At 33.6% G+C, this 20,356-nt stretch overlaps 1 protein-coding gene across 1 annotated transcript; it reads left to right on the plus strand.

Moving 5' to 3' along the window:
* Positions 1-19,247: 19,247 nt before the first annotated feature.
* Positions 19,248-19,709, plus strand: LOC124594807 (piggyBac transposable element-derived protein 3-like). Its single transcript, XM_047133245.1, has one exon. The coding sequence runs from the start codon at positions 19,248-19,250 to the stop codon at positions 19,707-19,709; it is 462 nt and encodes a 153-aa protein (XP_046989201.1).
* The last annotated feature ends 647 nt before the right edge of the window (positions 19,710-20,356 follow it).

Below are 20,356 nucleotides of genomic sequence, written 5' to 3' on the forward strand. Positions count from 1 at the left end.
ACCAACATGTCACTCACATAGGGATTGTGAGGATAAGATTAGGATAATTACAGCATGCACGAAGGATTTTAATAATTCTTTGGTGCTTCATGCGTGACTGGAATGGGAAAACCCTAATAACTGGTACAGTGGGAAGCACACATTGCCACACACTTCACAGTGGTTTGCAGAGTATAGATGTAAATGTAGCTGTCGGTTGTCTTGTGAGAGGCATCCTGCATAATGTTTTAATATAATGACAAGAAATATTTACATGAGTGCTTAGTATATCGCTTTAGTCTAACTTCCAAGAAATCACACTACAGAGAAATATGAGTATATCACTTGAAAAATATTCACCCAAAAATTTGTCTGTACTATTCAAGTGCTTGTGAGAGGGCCTGCTCACATGAGTAGGTCTGCTGCCTGACAGGTAATATCCCATCCACATAAAGATGCATAAGCAAGGGCTGACAACAAATCTGATATGGTTTATGAACCCATAGATAGAAGTGGCAGACCACAAAAGATGAGTAAGGGTAGACAGAAAGGGAAACATAGTCTACTAAGAAAAAGAATATAAAAAGACAAAAAGAAAAAACCTGATTTCCTGAATGTATATGGAAGAATGGAATCAAAGCCATTTCCTCATTTACACTCTTCCACAACCATATTTTGAGGACGAAAGTTAACAATCGTGTGTCCTTTTGCATCTGTATTTAATATATTATCGTTATCACTTAGTAAATCTCTTTAACTAATTTCCAAACTACCATGGATACTAAGTGTGTGAGCTGCAGTAGGAAAGTTAGTTCAGGGGTTTTGTGCAGCTGTTGTGACAGGTGGTTTCATTGGGGAAATTGTAGCAGCGTGGGAATTGGGGAAGCAAACGAGACTCTTCCATTCCCTTGCAGAGTTTGCTCAAGAGATAGGATTATAGATGAACAGGAGGAGAAAATTAAAGCCCTTCAGGCTGATTTGGACAGATCGAGGGAGGAATTGAAGAGGTTAAGGGGGGAGGAGGGCAAACAGCGGTGGGAAGTGGTAGCTGGAAACAGGGGCCACAGAAAGAGGACAGTGTCTGACAGTTTCCCAATTGGCACAACCAATAGATTTTCCTTGCTACCACAGTTAAGGAAGGAAAAGGCTCCAGTAGAAGTAGATGTAGTTAAGATGCAACAGAATTTCACTAGGAAACCAACTGTTTCAAAAAAAGGTAGAAAGTAAGAGCAAAGTTCTGTTGCTAGGTAGCAGCCATGGAAGACGTGTGGGCAAGATTTTGCAGGAAAAATTAGGTGACAAGCACCAGGTCACAAACTTTTTCAAGCTAAGTGCAAGTCTTAGCCAGGTGGTAGAGGATATAGGTTCCTTGTGCAAGGGATTCACAAAGCAGGATCATGTGATGGTAGTGGGTGGGGTGGGAAACAGTATTGATAGGGATCAGGGCTACAGCACTGAGTGTGACCTGGTGAAAATAGCCTCAGCAACGACCCATACCAGTGTTGGGCTGATGCCTGCTTTCGTACGGCATGATCAGCCTCAGTTGAACTGCTCTGTCAGGAGGGTAAATATGGAGTTGGATCTGTTGCGTAGGGCAGCCACTCTGTCAGACATTGGATTGGTTCCTGTTGAGGCTATTGATAGGGGGGATTTCACAAGGCATGGCCTACATCTCAATAGGAAAGGGAAGGGTAAACTGGCAGCGTTGTTAGTGAAATCTATAAGGGGGGACACTAGTACTCATGGATGTACCTCTTTTTTAGGCTAATATCAGTGTCCAATGAGAAGTTCAGGCAGGCAGGTGCTAAAGAGGTCCAAAACTCACAAAATTCTCACAACAGGAAGGTAAATAATAATTTTACCATATTTAACCAAAATATTGGTGGATTAAAGTAAAAAGTAGATTCTCAGAAAAGCAAAGTAAAAAATAATTTACCATTTTTCACCAAAATATTCCGGGATTGAAGAATAAAGTAGATGAGCTCCTGGTTTGTTTAGATGACAATGAATCTAATAATGTAATAGATATACTATGCCTGTCTGAGCATCACATTGTGTCTGATATGGAAAAGGTAAATATCAGTGTTTATAAACTAGCTGCACATATGAGTAGAGAGAATAAGGTGGGAGGAGGAGTTGCCACATATGTCAAAAGTTATCACTGTGTAGAAAGCTTAGATACAAAAAAGTTTTGTCTAGAGCAACATATAGAAGCATGTGCCTGTCAACTTAAACTGAAGGAGGGCTCTTTTATAATTGTAACAGTATATAGGTCCCCTTTAGGAAACTTTCATTTATTCCTGGAAAACTTGGATGCCTTGTTGTACTATCTGTCAGATAGGGGAAAGCAAATTATTATTTGTGGGGACTTCAATGTTGATTCATTGAAAGAGTGTAATAGGAAGAATGACCTGGAAGTCTTGCTTGGTTCTTTCAATTTGACATCTGTCATTAATTTTCCTACTTGGGTAGTAAAGGACAGCAGCTCATTGATAGATAACACTTCTATAGACCAAGATAGGTTTAAAAACATAAATTCTTGTCCTGTTGAGAATGGGCTTTCTGATCATGATGCTCAGCTAGTTACAGTATATGACATAGCTCCATTCAGTAATTCAAAACTACCCTGCAAAGTTGTGTGTTCAATTAATGACTCAACAATTAGAAATTTCAGAGAAAATCTTCAGCAGTTAGACTGGGATGAGGTGTACAAGGAACCCGATGCTAAATTAAAATATAACTTATTTCATGATACACTTGTAAGAGAATTTGAAAACTGTTTCCCCAAGAAAGTAGTTAAATCTAATTATAAGAAACTATGCAAAAAAACCTTGTCTTACTAAAGGAATAAAAATATCTTGTAACCACAAAAGGGAACTGTATCTAACAACAAGAAAGAGTAATGACCCAGAAACAGCCAAATATTATAAAAACACCTGTGCTACATTAAGAAAGGTTATTAAAAAGTCCAGACGCATGTGAATCATGTCTGAGATTAACACCTCTGATAACAAAATCAAAACAATTTGGAATATTAGTACAAGGGAGACAGGACAACCAAGAGTACAGGATGACAGTATCACCATCAAAGCTAATGGAAACTTGATAAACAACAAGCCGGAAGTCAAAAACATTTTGAATAATCATTTTTTAAATGTTGTAGAGAAAATAGGATCTAAATGTTCATCAGAAGAAGCAAGGCAGTTAATGGAAGAGGCCTTACACACACCATTTGATACAATTGAAATTCCACCCACCTCTCCATCTGAAATTAGGAAGATAATAAACTCTCTCAAGAATAAAAGCTCACATGGGATTTGTGGCATTTCCAGCAGGATAATAAAAGCTTGTTCCCAAGAAATAAGTGGGATTCTTAGCTACATATGTAATAGCTCTCTGAAGCAGGGTATTCTCCCAGGTAGACTGAAGTATGCCATTGTTATACCACTGCAAAAAAAGGGGATACATCTGACATCAACAAGTACCACCCAATATCTCTTCTGACTGCCTTATCCAAAATTCTCGAAAAAGTGATATATTGTAGAGTAGCTTCACACCTTTGTAAAAATAAAGCTTCAACAAAATGTCAGTTTGCTTTCCCGAAGGGTTTTTCAATGGAAAATGCTATATACACTTTCACTAATGAAATATTAAATGCTCTGAGTAACTGGAAGTCACCTGTTGGGATTTTTTGTGATCTATCAAAGGCTTTTGATTGTGTAAATCATGGAATACTTCTACATAAGCTCAAGTACTGTGGTATGGATGGGACAGTGCTCAAATGGTTTAAATCATACCTAACTGGAAGAGTGCATAACGTTGAAATAAACAGTTCACATAATATGCAAAAAACTGGTGATTTCTCAAGCTGGGGAACAATCAATAATGGGGTGCCGCAAGGTTCGGTCTTGGGTCCTCTGCTGTTCTTAATATACATTAACCCTTTCAGACCCCTTGTCCATTTCAATGGACACTACTTTTCGAGAGTAATATCTCATATTTGAGAGCACAGATGTTTTTAGGATTGCTTGTACGTCGCAATGGAAGTTTTGTGGTTCAATCTGATCGGCGATCCTGCCATCTAGTGGTGAAGTCACGAAGTATTTGGACGTTGTTTGAGACAAGATGGCCGCACAGAGGAGCATGTAAAAGGTGGGTACATATTTCGACCAATTTTACGTGTTTAAAGGTTAGAGTTCCCCTTGTTTTTAAGTTTTATTTGTTTTAGTAAGGTTTTGGATACTTTCTATAGCAAAATTAGATACATGCTTCGGAAAATCACTGTATTATCGACGTTACAAAACTGATGTCCATTGAAATAGACATTTAGTCCCAATGGTTGTTTTTTACTTGTGTGCTTGTAAGGTATCTCTGCTATATGAAAATAACTTCTGTGATGCAACTGCGCCTTTTTTTGTAACGTAGGGGACGAAACTAATTTATTTTATGTTACCAAAGGTTCAGTAGATAAAATTCCAAGCATTTATGTACAATATTGCAGTAGTTGTACTTGATGTTATTGCTTCAGACTTGGTATTTGCGTCTTGTTTCAACACTGTTCATGAAATTGCTTACATCTCACGTATTGATTTTCAGAATTTTATCATATTGAGAGGGATGCTTCCCAAATACTGGATTTGCTGATGTCAGGTGAGGTTTCTGACTTAGAGCTCTCAGAAAACTATGAAAGTGGCCCTGATGATGCAGAATCTATTCCACAATGCACTAGACCTGGTATGTAATAATAAAACTGTCAATCTCACCTGACTATTATATATATTTTGACCTGGTTGTTGCTATACTGCATTGTCATTTTTAGGTGCTGATGTAGTCACAAACTACGAAGAGGAACAACTGGAGGACGATAGTTGCAGCACAGAAGAAGAGGACCAAAATCATACTTATGCACAGGACTCAAATGTTGAAGACTCTATTATTACATCTGAGTGGATGTTTACTGAGAAAAGTGATATTAGATGGAGAAGAAAATCGCCTACACTCCAAAGCACACCTATTGGTGAAGACCAGTATTCAGTGCAGCCATCAGAGTGTGATGTGACACCCACTGAATATTTTTCAGAGTACATTTCTCATGCTTGCTTAGAAAATATGGTTGAAAAAACCAACATGTATGCATTGCAACATGGGAAAACATTTACACCGACAAATGTAATGGAAATAAAGGCTTTCCTAGGACTTCATATAATTATGGGATGCTTGAAATACCCAAGAGTTAGAATGTATTGGGATTCAGCATTGCATTTAGATGTTTTTGTGGAAAGTATGTCAAGAGCGAGTTTTTCCAACGGAGATCAAATTTCCATGTAGTTGACAATTTGGCAAGGCCAGAAAATTGCAAAGACAAATTTTACAAAGTGAGACCCATTTATGATTGTATTAGACGTAGATGTTTGGAACTACAGATTGAGGAAGAATTATGTGTTGACGAGCAAATGATTCCTTTCAAAGGTCATTTAGGAGTAAAGCAGTATTGTAAGGGAAAGCCTAAACCTTGGGGTATAAAACTGTTTTTATTATGTGGAAGAAGTGGTCTGTGCTATGACTTTCTGTTGTACCAAGGAGATACTCCAGAAATCTCAAACACTTTTGTAAAAAAGTTTGGTTTAGGGGCATCTATTGTTCTAAAACTTGTTGAGAGAATTAACAGGGAACATGCTTATTTATATTTTGATAATTTCTTCACAACATTCAACTTACTAGAAATATTAAAAATAAAAAATATATACGCAGCAGGAACAGCAAGACTATGTCGCATGCCAAATGTACCTTTCACCAGTGATAAGGATTTGAAAAAGAAAGGGCATGGTTTTTCTGAAGAAGTGGTAAGCATGAATGAAGCAGTGATAATGTGTAAATGGTTTGACAAGAGACCAGTAGTTCTGGCATCAAATTTTGCAGGATGTGGTAGTCAAGATGAAGTACAGTGCTGGGAAAAATCAAGATAGACATATGTTTCTGTCTCACGGCCTTAAGTTGTACGTCGTTACAACCATGCTATGGGCGGTGTTGACAAAATAGACATGTTAATTAGCATGTATAGGATTTTTATTAAATCTAGAAAATGGACATTGAGAATGTCGTTCCACGCTGTAGATTTAGCGTGTGTGAACAGTTAGTTGGAATACAAAAGAAATACTGAATCACTGGGAGAGAAAGAGACAATGGATTAGCTTCGTTTTAAGATGAGAATAGGAGAGGCTCTTGTAAAAATGGGCACTAGTACCAAAGTGAAACGTGGCAGACCCAGTAGTGATTTACAGGACATAAAAGCAAAAAGAGCAAGAACTGAGATTCGTCCGGCACCAGAGATTCGGAATGATCTTACTGGACATTTTCCTGAGTACCATGATAATACAGAAGCTTCAAGGTGTAAAATGCCTAGTTGTAAGAATAAAACTCATGTATTTTGTGAGAAATGTAATGTTCATCTATGTTTTGTCAAAGGAAGGAATTGTTTCAAAATGTTCCACAGTGCAGGATGTAACAACCGTTGATACTCTTTGTCCATTACAATGGACATTCTGTAAAATTTAAATAAAAATGTTTTCAGTGATTTTGTTGGATTTATTATGTTTCTAATACCCATTTTTACCTATTACAATGTATAGATATTTTTTTCATGGCTGAGAATAATTTGGGTCTGAAAGGGTTAATGACTTGCCATTCTATATTCACAAAGATGCAAAGCTGGTACTTTTGCCAATGATACAAGTATAGCTATCACACCCGACAGACAAGAATTAACTGGTGAAATTGTAAATGATGTTTTTCAGAAAATCATTAAGTGGTTCTCTGCAAGTGGGCTCTCATTAAACTTTGACAAAACACAGTATATACAGTTCCACACAGTAAATGGAATGGCCCCATTAATACATAGAGACTTCGATCAGAAATCGGAAACTAAGGTAGAATATTCAAAATTTCTCGGTGTATGCATTGATGAGAGGTTGAACTGGAAAAAACACACTGAGGATCTGCTGAAACGTTTGAGTTCAGCTACTTATGCTATTAGAGTCATTGCAAATTTTGGCAATATACATCTGAGAAATTAGCTTACCAGGCCTATTTTCATTCTTTGCTTTCGTATGGTATCATATTCTGGGGTAACTCATCATTGTGTAAAAGAGTGTTCATTGCACAAAAGCGTGTAATCAGAATAATTGCTGGAGCTCATCCAAGATCATCCTGCAGACACTTATTTAAAGAGCTAGAAATCTTCACTGTAGCCTCACAATATATATATTCACCTATGAAATTTGTTATTAACAATTTGAACGAATTCAAAAGTAATAGCAGTGTACCTGGCTACAACACTAGGAGAAAGGATGATCTTCACTACTCAAGGTTAAATCTAACTTTGGCTCAGAAGGGGGTAAATTATGATGCCACAAAAGTCTTTGGTCACTTACCTAATAGCATCAAAAGTCTGACAGATAGCCATATAGCATTTAAAAGGAAATTAAAAGAATTTCTTAATGGCAACTCCTTCTGCTCATTAGATGAATTTCTGGATATAGTAAGTGGGTAATTTCCCAACACCCACAAAAAAATTTGAGTGTCATGTAATAATTTATCTAATGTAATATCTTGTATTATTATTATTGTATTATTATTATTATTTATTAACCTGACACATTTCACATCATTACAAAGTGTCGTATTCATGATCTATGGAACAAGTACTAATCTAATCTAATCTAATCTAGTGAAATACTGATAATTTTGAGTGCACACTTCGATTTTATACTGCATAAATTATGACGTTATCAAATTTTTGAGAGTTTATTGCTGCTGTTAACTTAGTTGCTTCGCACATGTAAGCCCTCCTACTTAAATTTTCGTATTTGTTCTTTTAAAGACTATATTTTTCGGAACTGCTATTTCTTAAATTAGGTACCAAGAGGTTAAATTAAAGAGCAGTTACTCATGGAACTCCAGTGTAGGCTGTAAATAGTGTATGGTAGCGAAAGTTGGACGATGTGCTAATGCGTTAATGCAGAACTGATTTGACCTTGAAAAACTTGGTTCCACTTTTGGCCGCTAGGTGCAAGTGTGTAAATTGGTCACTGGACAGCGTTTCGTTGACGTCTCTAGTGCACATATTGAACAAACTGCGTAGCAGAGGTTAATAATAAAATCAACATTATGCGTTTTTCACTTGTTCGACCTTTTCTGCCCACCTCTCGTTGCTGATCCATCACATATGGAAGTATTTATATATGTCTTTCTTGTATTCACAGCCCCAGATTTGCTCACGGTGACCAGAACTGGAACTGCTTTTTTCCAGCATAAATGGGTACCACATTAAAACATTAGAATATCTACCAAGTTTTTCTGTCATATAATAATTATAACCTACACTGAATCCCTGTGAATAGCTGCACTTTAATTGTAACTACCTGGTATACTAAGGGGAGTTGTCATGACACCACAAACTTGAAGCCCACTTCCGCTTGTTAGTTACCCCAATATTAGCTTTTGGTGAATATGTTTTGATCAAAAACGCCAGTTTGCGTCATGTGTGGGTGTAATAATCATTCTGATTATAGTACAAATCGTAAGCAAATTACGTTTCATTCGTAACTGGATTCACAGAATCGATATTTTCTTTTGTATGCATGAATTGTCGTTGCCCTGTGTGCTTCTACTGCAGTTTGTTTTTTGTTTATTTATTTGAAATATGCTCCATGACAATATTTGTAATACCGTAATACTGAATGTATACATTGTGTGTGTGTGTGTGTGTGTGGAGAGAGCAGTTAAGAATAGGAAAAAGTAATAAACAGTAGTCTGCGAATGTTTAGAACATGTATGGCAGCACTGGTTTCAAAGCAATATATAGCTTAAATGAGTTAGTCTGTGGCGCAATCTCCCTTTATTATATACCTCCATGAATTTCTTGGCAGCTCTACCAAAGCCATATACTATTCACTGATGCCAAAAATTATTATTATTACATTAAACTATTTTATGCATTTTATCATAAGTAAAAATTTATTATTACTCTATTTACACATTTTATGCATTTTATTGTTACTATTATGAAAACCTGGACATATTGTGAGAGTATGATTTCACTCAAATATAATAAGCAGTTATGTCTATGATCAACGATAAATTTTAAGTTGCAGTGATGTAGTGAATGCACCCTGTTGTTGCAGGCAGATGTGATATTAGGCAAGTGCCGTGGGAGGAGAATCTGAGAGCAGGGATTGGGCATGTTGACTTCAATAAATACGCTCAGAATGAGTGGAACTTTTATTTCAACCTATCATGGCAAAGTTTCAGTTATTTGAAAATATTTTTTTTCAACTGTACTAGGACTTTATAAGCTTTAGTACATTGACAGTAGAGGTAATGGCGAGTGGGCATTCATAGAGAGTGAGTGGTAGTTGGGAGCTCCAATGTTAGGCACATAGTGAGGCCCCTTATGGACATGGCTGCTAAGGAGGGGAAGGAATACAGTGTGCACTCCGTATGCATACCAGAAGGTGTCATTCCAGAAGTGCAAAGTGTGCTTCTGGATACCATGAAGAGTACAGGATGCAGCCAGCTGCAGTAGTGACTCATGTCAGACCTAACAATGTCCGTCACTTTGGATAAGAAGAGATTTTCCATGCTTTCAGGCAACTAGCTGAAGCAATAAAAACTGCCAGTCTTACCTGTGAGATCAAGGTGGAGCTCCTGTAGCACTGTTGACAGAATCAATGTGGTCCTTTGGCACAGAGTGCATGGAGGCTCCAAATCAGAGATCATATAGGTTGCAGATTCCTCGACTTCCACCATACGCTGGTGGGCTCTTAGTACCACTTAATAGGCCAATAGTCCAGTACACACAGGAATCATCTACATGGGTAGCAATGGTTGTGTGGAAGGGACTGGGCAGTTTTTTTTAGGTTAGAAGAGGGTCTCAGAAAATTAGAGAAAGGGTGTCAGTCTAAAAGGGTGCAGGACGAAAACGAAAAAACAAGCATAAAAATACTGCTAAGTTGCATGCACTACACACAAATTATTGAGCAAACAGTACAGTGTACATTAAAATCAGCAAGATGCCACATGCTATATGCATTGGTATAAATTAACAAAAAACCCTAATTTTAGAACAGAAAATATAAAAAATTGACAGCTCATAAATCTAACAACTAAAATATTGAACCAAATGTTCCCTATCACGGAATTCATTGTCATTATTTTAAAGATTTTTCATTCCCTTGTATTTCAGTTCAGTATTTCCATCCTCCAAAAATGAAAAATCCCACTTGCTAATTAATTTCAAGCATCTGATTGGCAAAATAATTTCAAATTTATTATCAAGCTCCATACAAATTTCTTCATCATATCTAGTTTTTAAATATTCACTGCCAGTAAGATAATATAAATTATTCAATTCTAAGTCATTTAATCTTCTTAAACAAATTACAACTGTTTGGGTTATTGAGTTTCTTCAATAGAGCCTCCATTTATACAGAATAAAAATTTACTAAGTTAAAAATGACCGATTCCTAAATGAGGACGAATATGACTAATGTGTGGAACTAATTTAAATTTGACAGAACTATTTTTGTTGAGAAAAATGTTACAGTGAAAGAGAAACGAGTTAAATGTCGTAATTGCAAATATTATTTTAAACCATCTCCAGTTATAGAACATTTGAGAAATATGAAACATAATGATGATGGAAAAGAAGAGACATTTGAGGGAACTGACATAGAAATATGGGAAAAAATAGAGAATTCAGATTCTATCTTTTTTACTACTGTAAAAAATAGCGAATTATCAACATAATCAACATAATGATTATCATTTATCAATAAACAATTTACCAAAAATATTAAAAACTTGTATTAAAGCTTATATATGATTTTTATAAGTTTCTCACTCACTGACTAAAAAAATCTAAAAATGCACATTTAGAAAACAGAAAATACAAAAAAACCAACTTATTCCATTGTTATGATGAAATAGCAATCAGATATCATTTTTACATTAGAATATATAGAAAACTTATTATAATTTTAATTTCTTAAATTTTATTAAATAATAAATTAAATCAGTTTTAATATCCATGAGGCACTCTATCGTAATTTTCCAATTTACTCTTTTATCTTAGTGAAATGAGATTTCTTTCTTAACTTGTCTGTTTATATTTTTTTAGTGTCTACATCTCCTGTTATCTGATTGTATTGTAATTGTATCTTGCCTCTCACTTCACTCTTAATCAATCTTATCACAAATTCACCATTCAACTTTTGAATATTTTTATAATTTCAGTGAAGTCCTTTTCTTTCATTACTGTGGTCTTATCATTTTTCTCAAAATAATAATTTTGGATTTAGTTGAAGCCCAATTTATAATACATTTTTATTTCCTAAGTCGTCGGTCCATTCATCCTAGACACGTCCTTTTTCTACAGTGTTTTTACCATTATAGATGTCTGCTATACTGTCTGTATCAAAATGTGTAACATTTCTTCCTAGCTCATCTAACGTACCATACAAGCTAATCCTTGCATTTGAAATAGTGAATGTTACTATAAAAATGTTTGTAGCTGTATTATTTTCTGTATAATGATCCTTAAAATTGTACCTCATATTTACCATTTGCTCATTAATAAAATTTATACCTATATTATCTTAACAATCATGCAGTAGTATTGCATAAAATTGTTGTAAATCTCTCACATACTCAGCTTTAGTCATGTCTTGACAAGTCCAAATTTTTTCTATAATGAATTTATACACATCTTGGCATCAGCTCGTTTCCTTGATTTACTTTTGTCTTATCAGGATCTAAGTCGCATCCAGTTTTTCCTTCACTGTTTTGGTAGATATCTCATTAGTTTCAAAATAATGAGTACTGGTTTCTAATTTTCTTTTCATAAAGTCTTTTACATAATGTTTAAACAATGTATTACTTTCAGTTCTAAAATCACACACTTCATAGACATCTAAAATTTTATATCTTTTTTCCATAGCTTTCTTTATTTCAACGCCTACCCAAGTTCCAATACAACTTCTTTCGTCATCATTGTGATTATATTTCTTTATTTTCTCTTCTGTATGCTTGACACACAAAGGAAACAACCGCTTTTCATTTTTATTTATGTTTGCTCTTACTGGCAAAAGTGAGTGAAAAAAACCTCTTGGTGCTTATATTCTAAATTTTATAAACCATACCATTTTTCAGAATAATATCTTGGTTTATATAGTTTTGTCCCATGTCGTTCAGGATAGTAATCATAATACTGCACAGTTGGATAAAGACTACACACATCATATCTTATTTTTGTTTTGAAAGTGCCTGCTTCAACTCTCAATTTTATTATGTTAGTTCTACCACCATGAAAAGCATATCTGGGGTTCAAAGGATTGACAACTTTAGGTAAATGTTTTAGTTTCATAAATTTTTCACACACTGCTGAGTTTAGTCAATCACATTCCCACATCTCCAGCAATTGTTAAATAACAGAATGGTTATATGTTAACTATTTATAGGAAGTGTTTACTTAGTTCTAAACAGCCTCTTCTCAATATATCTACGTCAGAATTACAATATTCACTAGTTTCTTTCTTCATATTGAACACATAATTTTTTGACAGTACCATTTGAGAAACACTTCTCTTCCTTTTGGTTTCCTAGTGTCATGACAATAACATTCGATATCATGAATTGGCTCTTAGTCATTTTGATTTTTCTGTTTATTGAAAAATGTCGGAAGTAACCTTTCTTGAATTCTTTTAAATGAAATAATTTGGGAAGCTATCAAGACGACCCTGTAGAAAATGACTGCTGTCTACAATTTTTAGTTCTAATGCTTAATGGAAAATAACATCAATTTAGTTCTTGTGTGGACTGCGTGCAGTTTTATTGTATTTTCAACAATTCAGACCGAATTGTGAATCATATCCTTCAGCATAATGAGCTATAAATGTATAATTCTGAAGTTTATCAGATATCATCCACCTACAAAATTATTGTCTTAAATTTATAAACAATATCACTATTAAAATTGTGGACTGTAATTAGAAGTCGAATATGTATACCAGTTTCTTGTTTTGCTTCTTAGTCAAACAACATGTTTCTTTCTCTATAGGTACAAGGAACTCTCTTTGGTATTCACTTTTTACAACATGTAAACTGTTTTCCTGTAACTATATTTTAGCATCCCCAGCAATTGAAAATATTAAATAATCTTTTAATTCTCCATCAATATAACAGCTGTCTTTATTTCGGTTTTGACAACCTTTGGCTATAAAATCCTCAGAAAATATTGTGTCAGATATACCACCTTTTTCCTATTTGTGTTGCATGTAACAATTATGATTTTTCATTTTTAATATTTATTTACAGTTTCCACACAATTAAAAACCACATTTATGTTTTATAGATCTCAAACAAATGCACTTACATTCTTCATTACAACAGTATCTATTACAGTTTCCATAATATAACTGATTTTCCACAGTTATGTGTTCTGTACCACTGCATAGAATCTATATTTATCTCTCTTATTTTACAGTTGTCTTTGGTCTTGTTGTGATATGGTTTATTTCATATACTACATTAATATGATGAGTGTAAGAATGCTGACATAGTGTTAATTAGATGAAAATCATTAAGATTTTCATACAGATCTATTTTTATTGTTTTCTCAGGACCATGATATATGACTAAATGGAAATTCGCAGCACATACAACATTTACTTGGATATCTAGTAGTTCTCAACGCTTTTAATATCAGCTAGAGTAAATCCTTCTTCTTATTTGTTGTATTCTCCTTATTGGTTACATAATATGTTGCCTAACTCCTTTTGTGGCTTCTATTTAACTCCTTCTCTAATTTTTTAAATATTGTTTGTAGTTAATTCTCTTCCTAAAATAATATTTGTATCTTATGTTAATGCCACTATTATTGCTTTAGGACAACATAGATTGTTATTATTATTATTTCTTGTGCTACACCTTTTAGTCTTTATATCATAACCAAACTTTTTTTTATTTTTCTACCTCCATCACCTCTGCTTCTTGAAACTACTAAAATTTGAATAGTAAATGTGGTGTCTGCTGTACAGTAGACTCATCATATGAAAATATATCACTGATTTTATTGTATGACACTTCAACAGACTGTTTAGTACTATCTGATACCTTATATTGTGTAGAAATTGGATAAAACGGTTTTTGATTGTTATATTCAACATATCTTCCTTTCTAAAATTAGTTCTCTTTTTAGCTACTTGTACTACAGAGCTGAGAACTTTCGTTACATGTTCTGTTTTTTCACCAATGATATCGAGTTTAGTAACATTAGCATCGTTAAAGGCAATTTTTCAGTCAATAGACCAAGCTTTAAGTATTTCACTAATTTTGGTTCTTATTTCTTTAATCTCAAATAAATCCTTTTTAGGCGACTTCTCCTCTTTTTCTTGTTCAAATAGTTTACTACTGAATGGATCAATTTCATCTAATCTCACAGTTTTTTCTTGTCTTAGTGGTCGAGTTTTCTTAAAAACATCATCACCAAAACTGTAAAAATAGTTTATATTATGAACCCCTTTCTGGTTTTGCTTAAGTATTTTAGAATAATTTTTGATGAAAAAGGAACTCCTTAAAAACTATTAAATTAATTAATTCTTATTTATTTAATTCGCTGTAGCCTCTAATGCCATTATATTTAGCTAATTTTCTGAGTTCAGTTATTTATATATAATTGAGTGTCTTTGTAGTGGATGGTAAATTAAGTGAAATAATTAAATTAATTTAATCATCTTTTTAAATTTGCTATATACCCCTAAATTATTTCTTCTACAATAATCACATAGATGAGCAACTGTGAATGGTCTCAGTAAGTTTTCCATTTATGCAGATAAAATTTTATAAACTTTTTGAAAAATGAGAGTTTCATGAAACACCAAAATGTAGTGATTAAATAAATTTAATTTACAATTAATGTTATATGTTTACCGAAAAATATTTTTTGAGAGCACTTATAAATAACATTCCTTTTCCTCATGTACAAACCATTTGTCTTTTTTGGGTATTTTCTCACTGAAAAATCTTCTTTGTACTTGAAAATTCGTCCCTAGCTGTAGGACCTAGGTAAAAATAACAAAAAATTTTAATTTCTTGGCAACCAATACAATTTCTTTGTTGAATTATCACAATACTGATTTTTCATGAATGCTCATCACTTGAAAGCCATTTGACATGATTCTTACAGTATTCAGATGTAATATATTTTCCACATACACAAAGAACTATTATTATATACATTTCTATAGCGATTTTTATTACATTCTGTACAAATATGTGAGTGCTTATCTTTTGTGAACATGTGTGAATAAAACTTACCAACTGACTTTTCTGCTTCACACTTTTTACATTTTTTGGAGGCCTCCATTTATACAGATTAAAAATTTATTAGTTTTGAGTAAAATTATGTACTAGCTTCAGCTAATTTGAATCAATTTTTTCCTATTCTAGATAAAAATTTATATAAATAAATTAATCTCCTTTCTTGTTGCTGCGCATGTACTACTATGTATTTTTTATTTCATTTTCGAGGTTTTAGTACAATACATATATCATGAAAAAGAAATTCAGATCTATAATCAAACAGTTTTAGAAACACTCTGAAGGAAATTATAAAACTAGATCTAAAGTTTTATATTAAATGGAGTTAAGAAAGAGATATTAATTATATTAATTACTGGGGTATACATGGAGAAATAAATTGACTGCTTGATTTTGAAACAGGGACCATAAAAAATAAATATAGAAAAGTTTCCAGGGTCACTTCTGATACATGTCTAATATATAATGAAAGAAGGAATTATATTTAACCAAAAAAAAGAATTATATTTATCAATGAATTTGGTTTTCTTATTCTTCAATTTTATCAAAGAAATTAAATTCTACAAAAATTGGCTATAATTGAGGTTTTACCAACCACTAGAATGTATTGAAATTTAATTAATAAAATTCATTCTGTGTAAGTATATTCAGCAAACACATCTAGTTTGATGAATATATTTCAGGATAACAATAAGCTTGTTTATAATCATAAAGAAGAGTTAGTGGTAATCAATAATGAGTAGTATGTGGATTAGAAATAAAGATATTGCTAAACTTTTAGAATTTGCAAACGCAATATTGGACAGTGTTGAGAAAAATATAGGAAAAGCGACAAAGATATGAATAGTCATAGCCAGTTTCTCTTGCTATTGCATCCAGACACCATTTTTATCAGCAAACCAGCCTTATATACATTAATTATAAATCAAAAGTGAAATTACCTGAACAAATCCAAGATTGGGTAACATAATATGTTTTACCATCAATTAGAAAGTATGATGAATAAAAAATGAAGAAACTATAACATTGAAAGATAAAGTCAATCAGCAACTATAACAAAATTAAATCATAAAGACAGAGAATGTATACAACAGAAAATATAATTTCTGGTATGCTACCGATGAAGAAATAACAAATTACTTACATATCCACATCTAAGCATTATGTCAAGAAAAACTATTTTAAAGTTGGTGGTGTACTGTCTGAAAACCATCTTACTGGAAGATTATATGGTTATAATAGTGGAAGGCCTGAAGAAGATATATTATTATGTCAGAAAATATGTATGTATAGATTATAAATAAGTTGAACATATTCTTAGTATTTATTTTGGTGCACACAGAAAAGATAAAACTAAAGAAATGTTAAATATTCACTTGAACAGCCTATCTTATTATCTTGAGATTTTATATGACCAATCGAATAATATTGTTGTAGAAATAAATGAGAGGAGGAAAAGTATTTATGATGAAATTTTGAATGGGCCTGCTATAGAATTTGCTTCCAAATATCTTATCTAGTATTCTTATATTCTATATAAATGGAGTCGATTGTAGACCGTGTAAGCATGCATATATGATTACTGATGAAAATAATAATCCTTGGTTTAATGCTAAGATGTAGCTGTATTACTGGAATATAAAAATATAAAGCAATCTTATATCACATTAGAAAAAAACTTAAGAAAAATTACAAATATTCGATTGGTAGAAAATCGCTAATTTTACATCCACAAGCAAATTTTATTAATGAAACAAGTCTCTATTAATTAATTATGAAATAAAAATGAAATTAGCTGAACAGTTTCTAGATTCGTTAGCTGAAGAGGTTTTGCCACCAGTCCATGAACATGGAGAATATACAATATGATTAGGAAAGAAATTATAGATTCTTACAGAAACCAAATAGAATACAAAAATTATTCTATGCAACGACTACAAGAAATAAACAAAAATAAAGTAGAAATAATCAAATTGGCGGAGGAACGAATAGGAAGTTTGTGAGAAACAGTTAATATTACTTTGGAGACAATTTACAAAACAAAACAGAGAAACAGATAGACTATTACCACATGTTGTACCTGAAACGACCATTCAAAATGCAAGATCAACTTTTGTTCTTTTAAATGTGAATTTAATTATCAAGTCAGTATACAAAGACAAAATTTGCAAAAAAGTTGAACAGTTCTAGAGGTTTGTTGTTGTTGTGGTCTTCAGTCCTGAGACTGGTTTGATGCAGCTCTCTATGCTACTCTATCCTGTGCAACTTTCTTCATCTCCCAATACCTACTACAGCCTACATCCTTCTGAATCTGCTTAGTGTATTCATCTCTTGGTCTCCCTCTATGATTTTTACCCACCACACTGCCCTCCAATACGAAATTGGTGATCCCTCGATGTCTCAGAGCATGTCCTACCAACCGATCCCTTCTTCTAGTCAAGTTGTGCCACAAGCTTCTCTTCTCCCCAATTCTATTCAATACCTCCTCATTAATTATGTGATCTACCCATCTAATCTACTGCATTCTTCTGTAGCACCACATTTCGAAAGCTTCTATTCTCTTCTTGTCTATTTATTGTCCATGTTTCACTTCCATACATGGCTACACTCCATACAAATACTTTCAGAAACGACTTAATGACATTTAAATCTATACTCGATGTTAATAAATTTTTCTTCTTCGGAAACGCTTTCCTTGCCATTGCCAGTCTACATTTTATATCCTCTCTACTTCAACTGTCATCAGTTATTTTGCTACCCAAATAGCAAAACTCCTTTACTACTTTGAGTGTCTTATTTCGTAATCTAATTCCCTCAGCATCACCTGACTTAACCCATTAAGTACCAGTGTCCTATTTTGAGGACAGAGCACATATTTATGTATAAATACACAATAAATTAATAATTTGCAACTATTACTGTTCTACATCATTTTTTGATGCTTTTTATAACAAATGTATGCTTACAGGAAATTAAAAGCAATAAATCCTACCGTTAATTGATTATTGAATACTAAGGCACACTTTTCGTTATTACAGGTATTTACTTTATCGACAATTTAGTAATATTTGAAATATGTGGCAAAGATCTTTTTGTGATTATTTATAGTCAACAATGTGTCTTTTAATGTACTTGCATTTTTAGCTCAGTTGGAGTTATATTCATTGTTTTCCATTGTTATAAAATTTGGTGTACTCTAAATAGGACACTGGGACTTGGTGTTATCATTTCAGTTATTTGTATTGCTGCACGTTCGAATACGAAACTTTGCTACTTCTGATGTATTTTCTTTTTAGAACATGGTAATTTTACAAGATTTTGTTGTAAGTAAGGACCTCTCTTTTATGTTACCCATTAGTAAATAATACAGTTCTAGATGGATAGAGGTATTTCCACATTCCCTTTTCTGTAGTTTGTGCTAAAGTATTATTCTTTCATTTCACTTTATTTTATTTCATTTCATTTTATATAGATTATAATGGCCTTCAGACGAGATAGATACCTCACTAACGAAGAAATAATAAACTGACACATTCTATAATGCGGTGTCAGATGATCAGGATCATATTGATATCACTGTATGTCCTCCTGAAGTAGACTGTATGACCAACAAAGGAGAAGGTCCAGACGACGTTACTGGAACCGAGTAGTCCTAGACATGCTGGACTGCATTGAAAAACCCGAGAATCATTGTGTATACTCTGACAATTTCTTCACTAGTAGAGATCTTCTGATTCATCTGAGAAATTTGGATTTTCGAGCAACTGGGACCGTCAGAGAGAATCGAGTTGGTGACTGTCCACTACTGAGCAGCAACGAACTGAAAAAGACAGTTCGAGGAAACTACGACTACCAGTTCGACAGAAATAGTGAAGTCTTTTTTATTCGATGGCATGACAACAGATGCGTTACAATTGGTACAAATTTGGACAAAGTTGAACCTTTGGGAGCAGCTACGTGGTACAGTAGGCAAGCAAGTAAGAAAACAACTGCAACAACCTGCCGTTTTGAAGTCATATAATGCGTACATGGGAGGTATTGACCACCATGACTGGTTAGCTGGAAAATATGCGACGGTAATTAGAGGGAGAAAATGGGACTGGGTCCTATTTACACATATTCTGGAAATGGCCCTCGTAAATGCCTGGCTCTTCTACAGACTAGCACATGTTAAAAATGCACTGGATTTACTGGATTTCAGACGTGCTGTTACAGTTACATACCTGAAATTGGACACTGGAAGACCAAATATTGGATGTCCAATGGAATACCCATCAAGTCAGTTGGAAGTGATACCAGACATCAGGTTTGATGGAATTGGTCATATGATTGACAAAAGAAGCATGCAAAGATGATGTGTAAGAGCTAAATGCAATGGGAAACCAAACATATATTGTGTTAAATTCCGTGTAACACTGTGTGTTAAGTGTTCTGTACCTCTTCACAAGAAATAAATAATTAAGACTTTAATACAGTTTAGTATGCTATACGATACTGTTAGATTCCAGCGTCCTAATTTGAGGACGGCCATTATATCAGCATGTATAAATATTCTTTGGCTATTTTTGTACTTATTGTGGTTCATACAGTATGTACATCATAATTAAGGAATAAAAAATTCAATTTCAAAAATAATTAATTTGGGACTTAATGGGTTAATTCGACTACATTCCATTATCCTCGTTTTACTTTTGTTGATGTTCATCTTATACCCTCCTTTCAAGACACTGTCCATTCCATTCAACTGCTCTTCCAAGTCCTTTGCTGTCTCTGACAGAATTACAATGTTATTGGCGAACCTCAAAGTTTTTATTTCTTCTCCGTGGATTTTAATACCTACGTTCTAGAGGTAATCATCCAAATTCTGATGAAATGATAAGACTAAATAAAAGACTCAATAAAGTTTTACTAGAGAGTGAGAGAAAGATTGAATATTACTTGTGGGCACAATTATTTTTATCTCATGGGTGGCTAGACACAAGAAGACCTGATTAATGATGTA

Source organism: Schistocerca americana, chromosome 1 (genome assembly GCF_021461395.2).
Source record: "Schistocerca americana isolate TAMUIC-IGC-003095 chromosome 1, iqSchAmer2.1, whole genome shotgun sequence".
NCBI classification, from domain to species: domain Eukaryota; kingdom Metazoa; phylum Arthropoda; class Insecta; order Orthoptera; family Acrididae; genus Schistocerca; species Schistocerca americana.

Bases quoted from the DNA above. Each gene is read 5' to 3' on its own strand.
- LOC124594807 (XM_047133245.1), top strand. From the start codon at position 19,248: ATGACAACAGATGCGTTACAATTGGTACAAATTTGGACAAAGTTGAAC.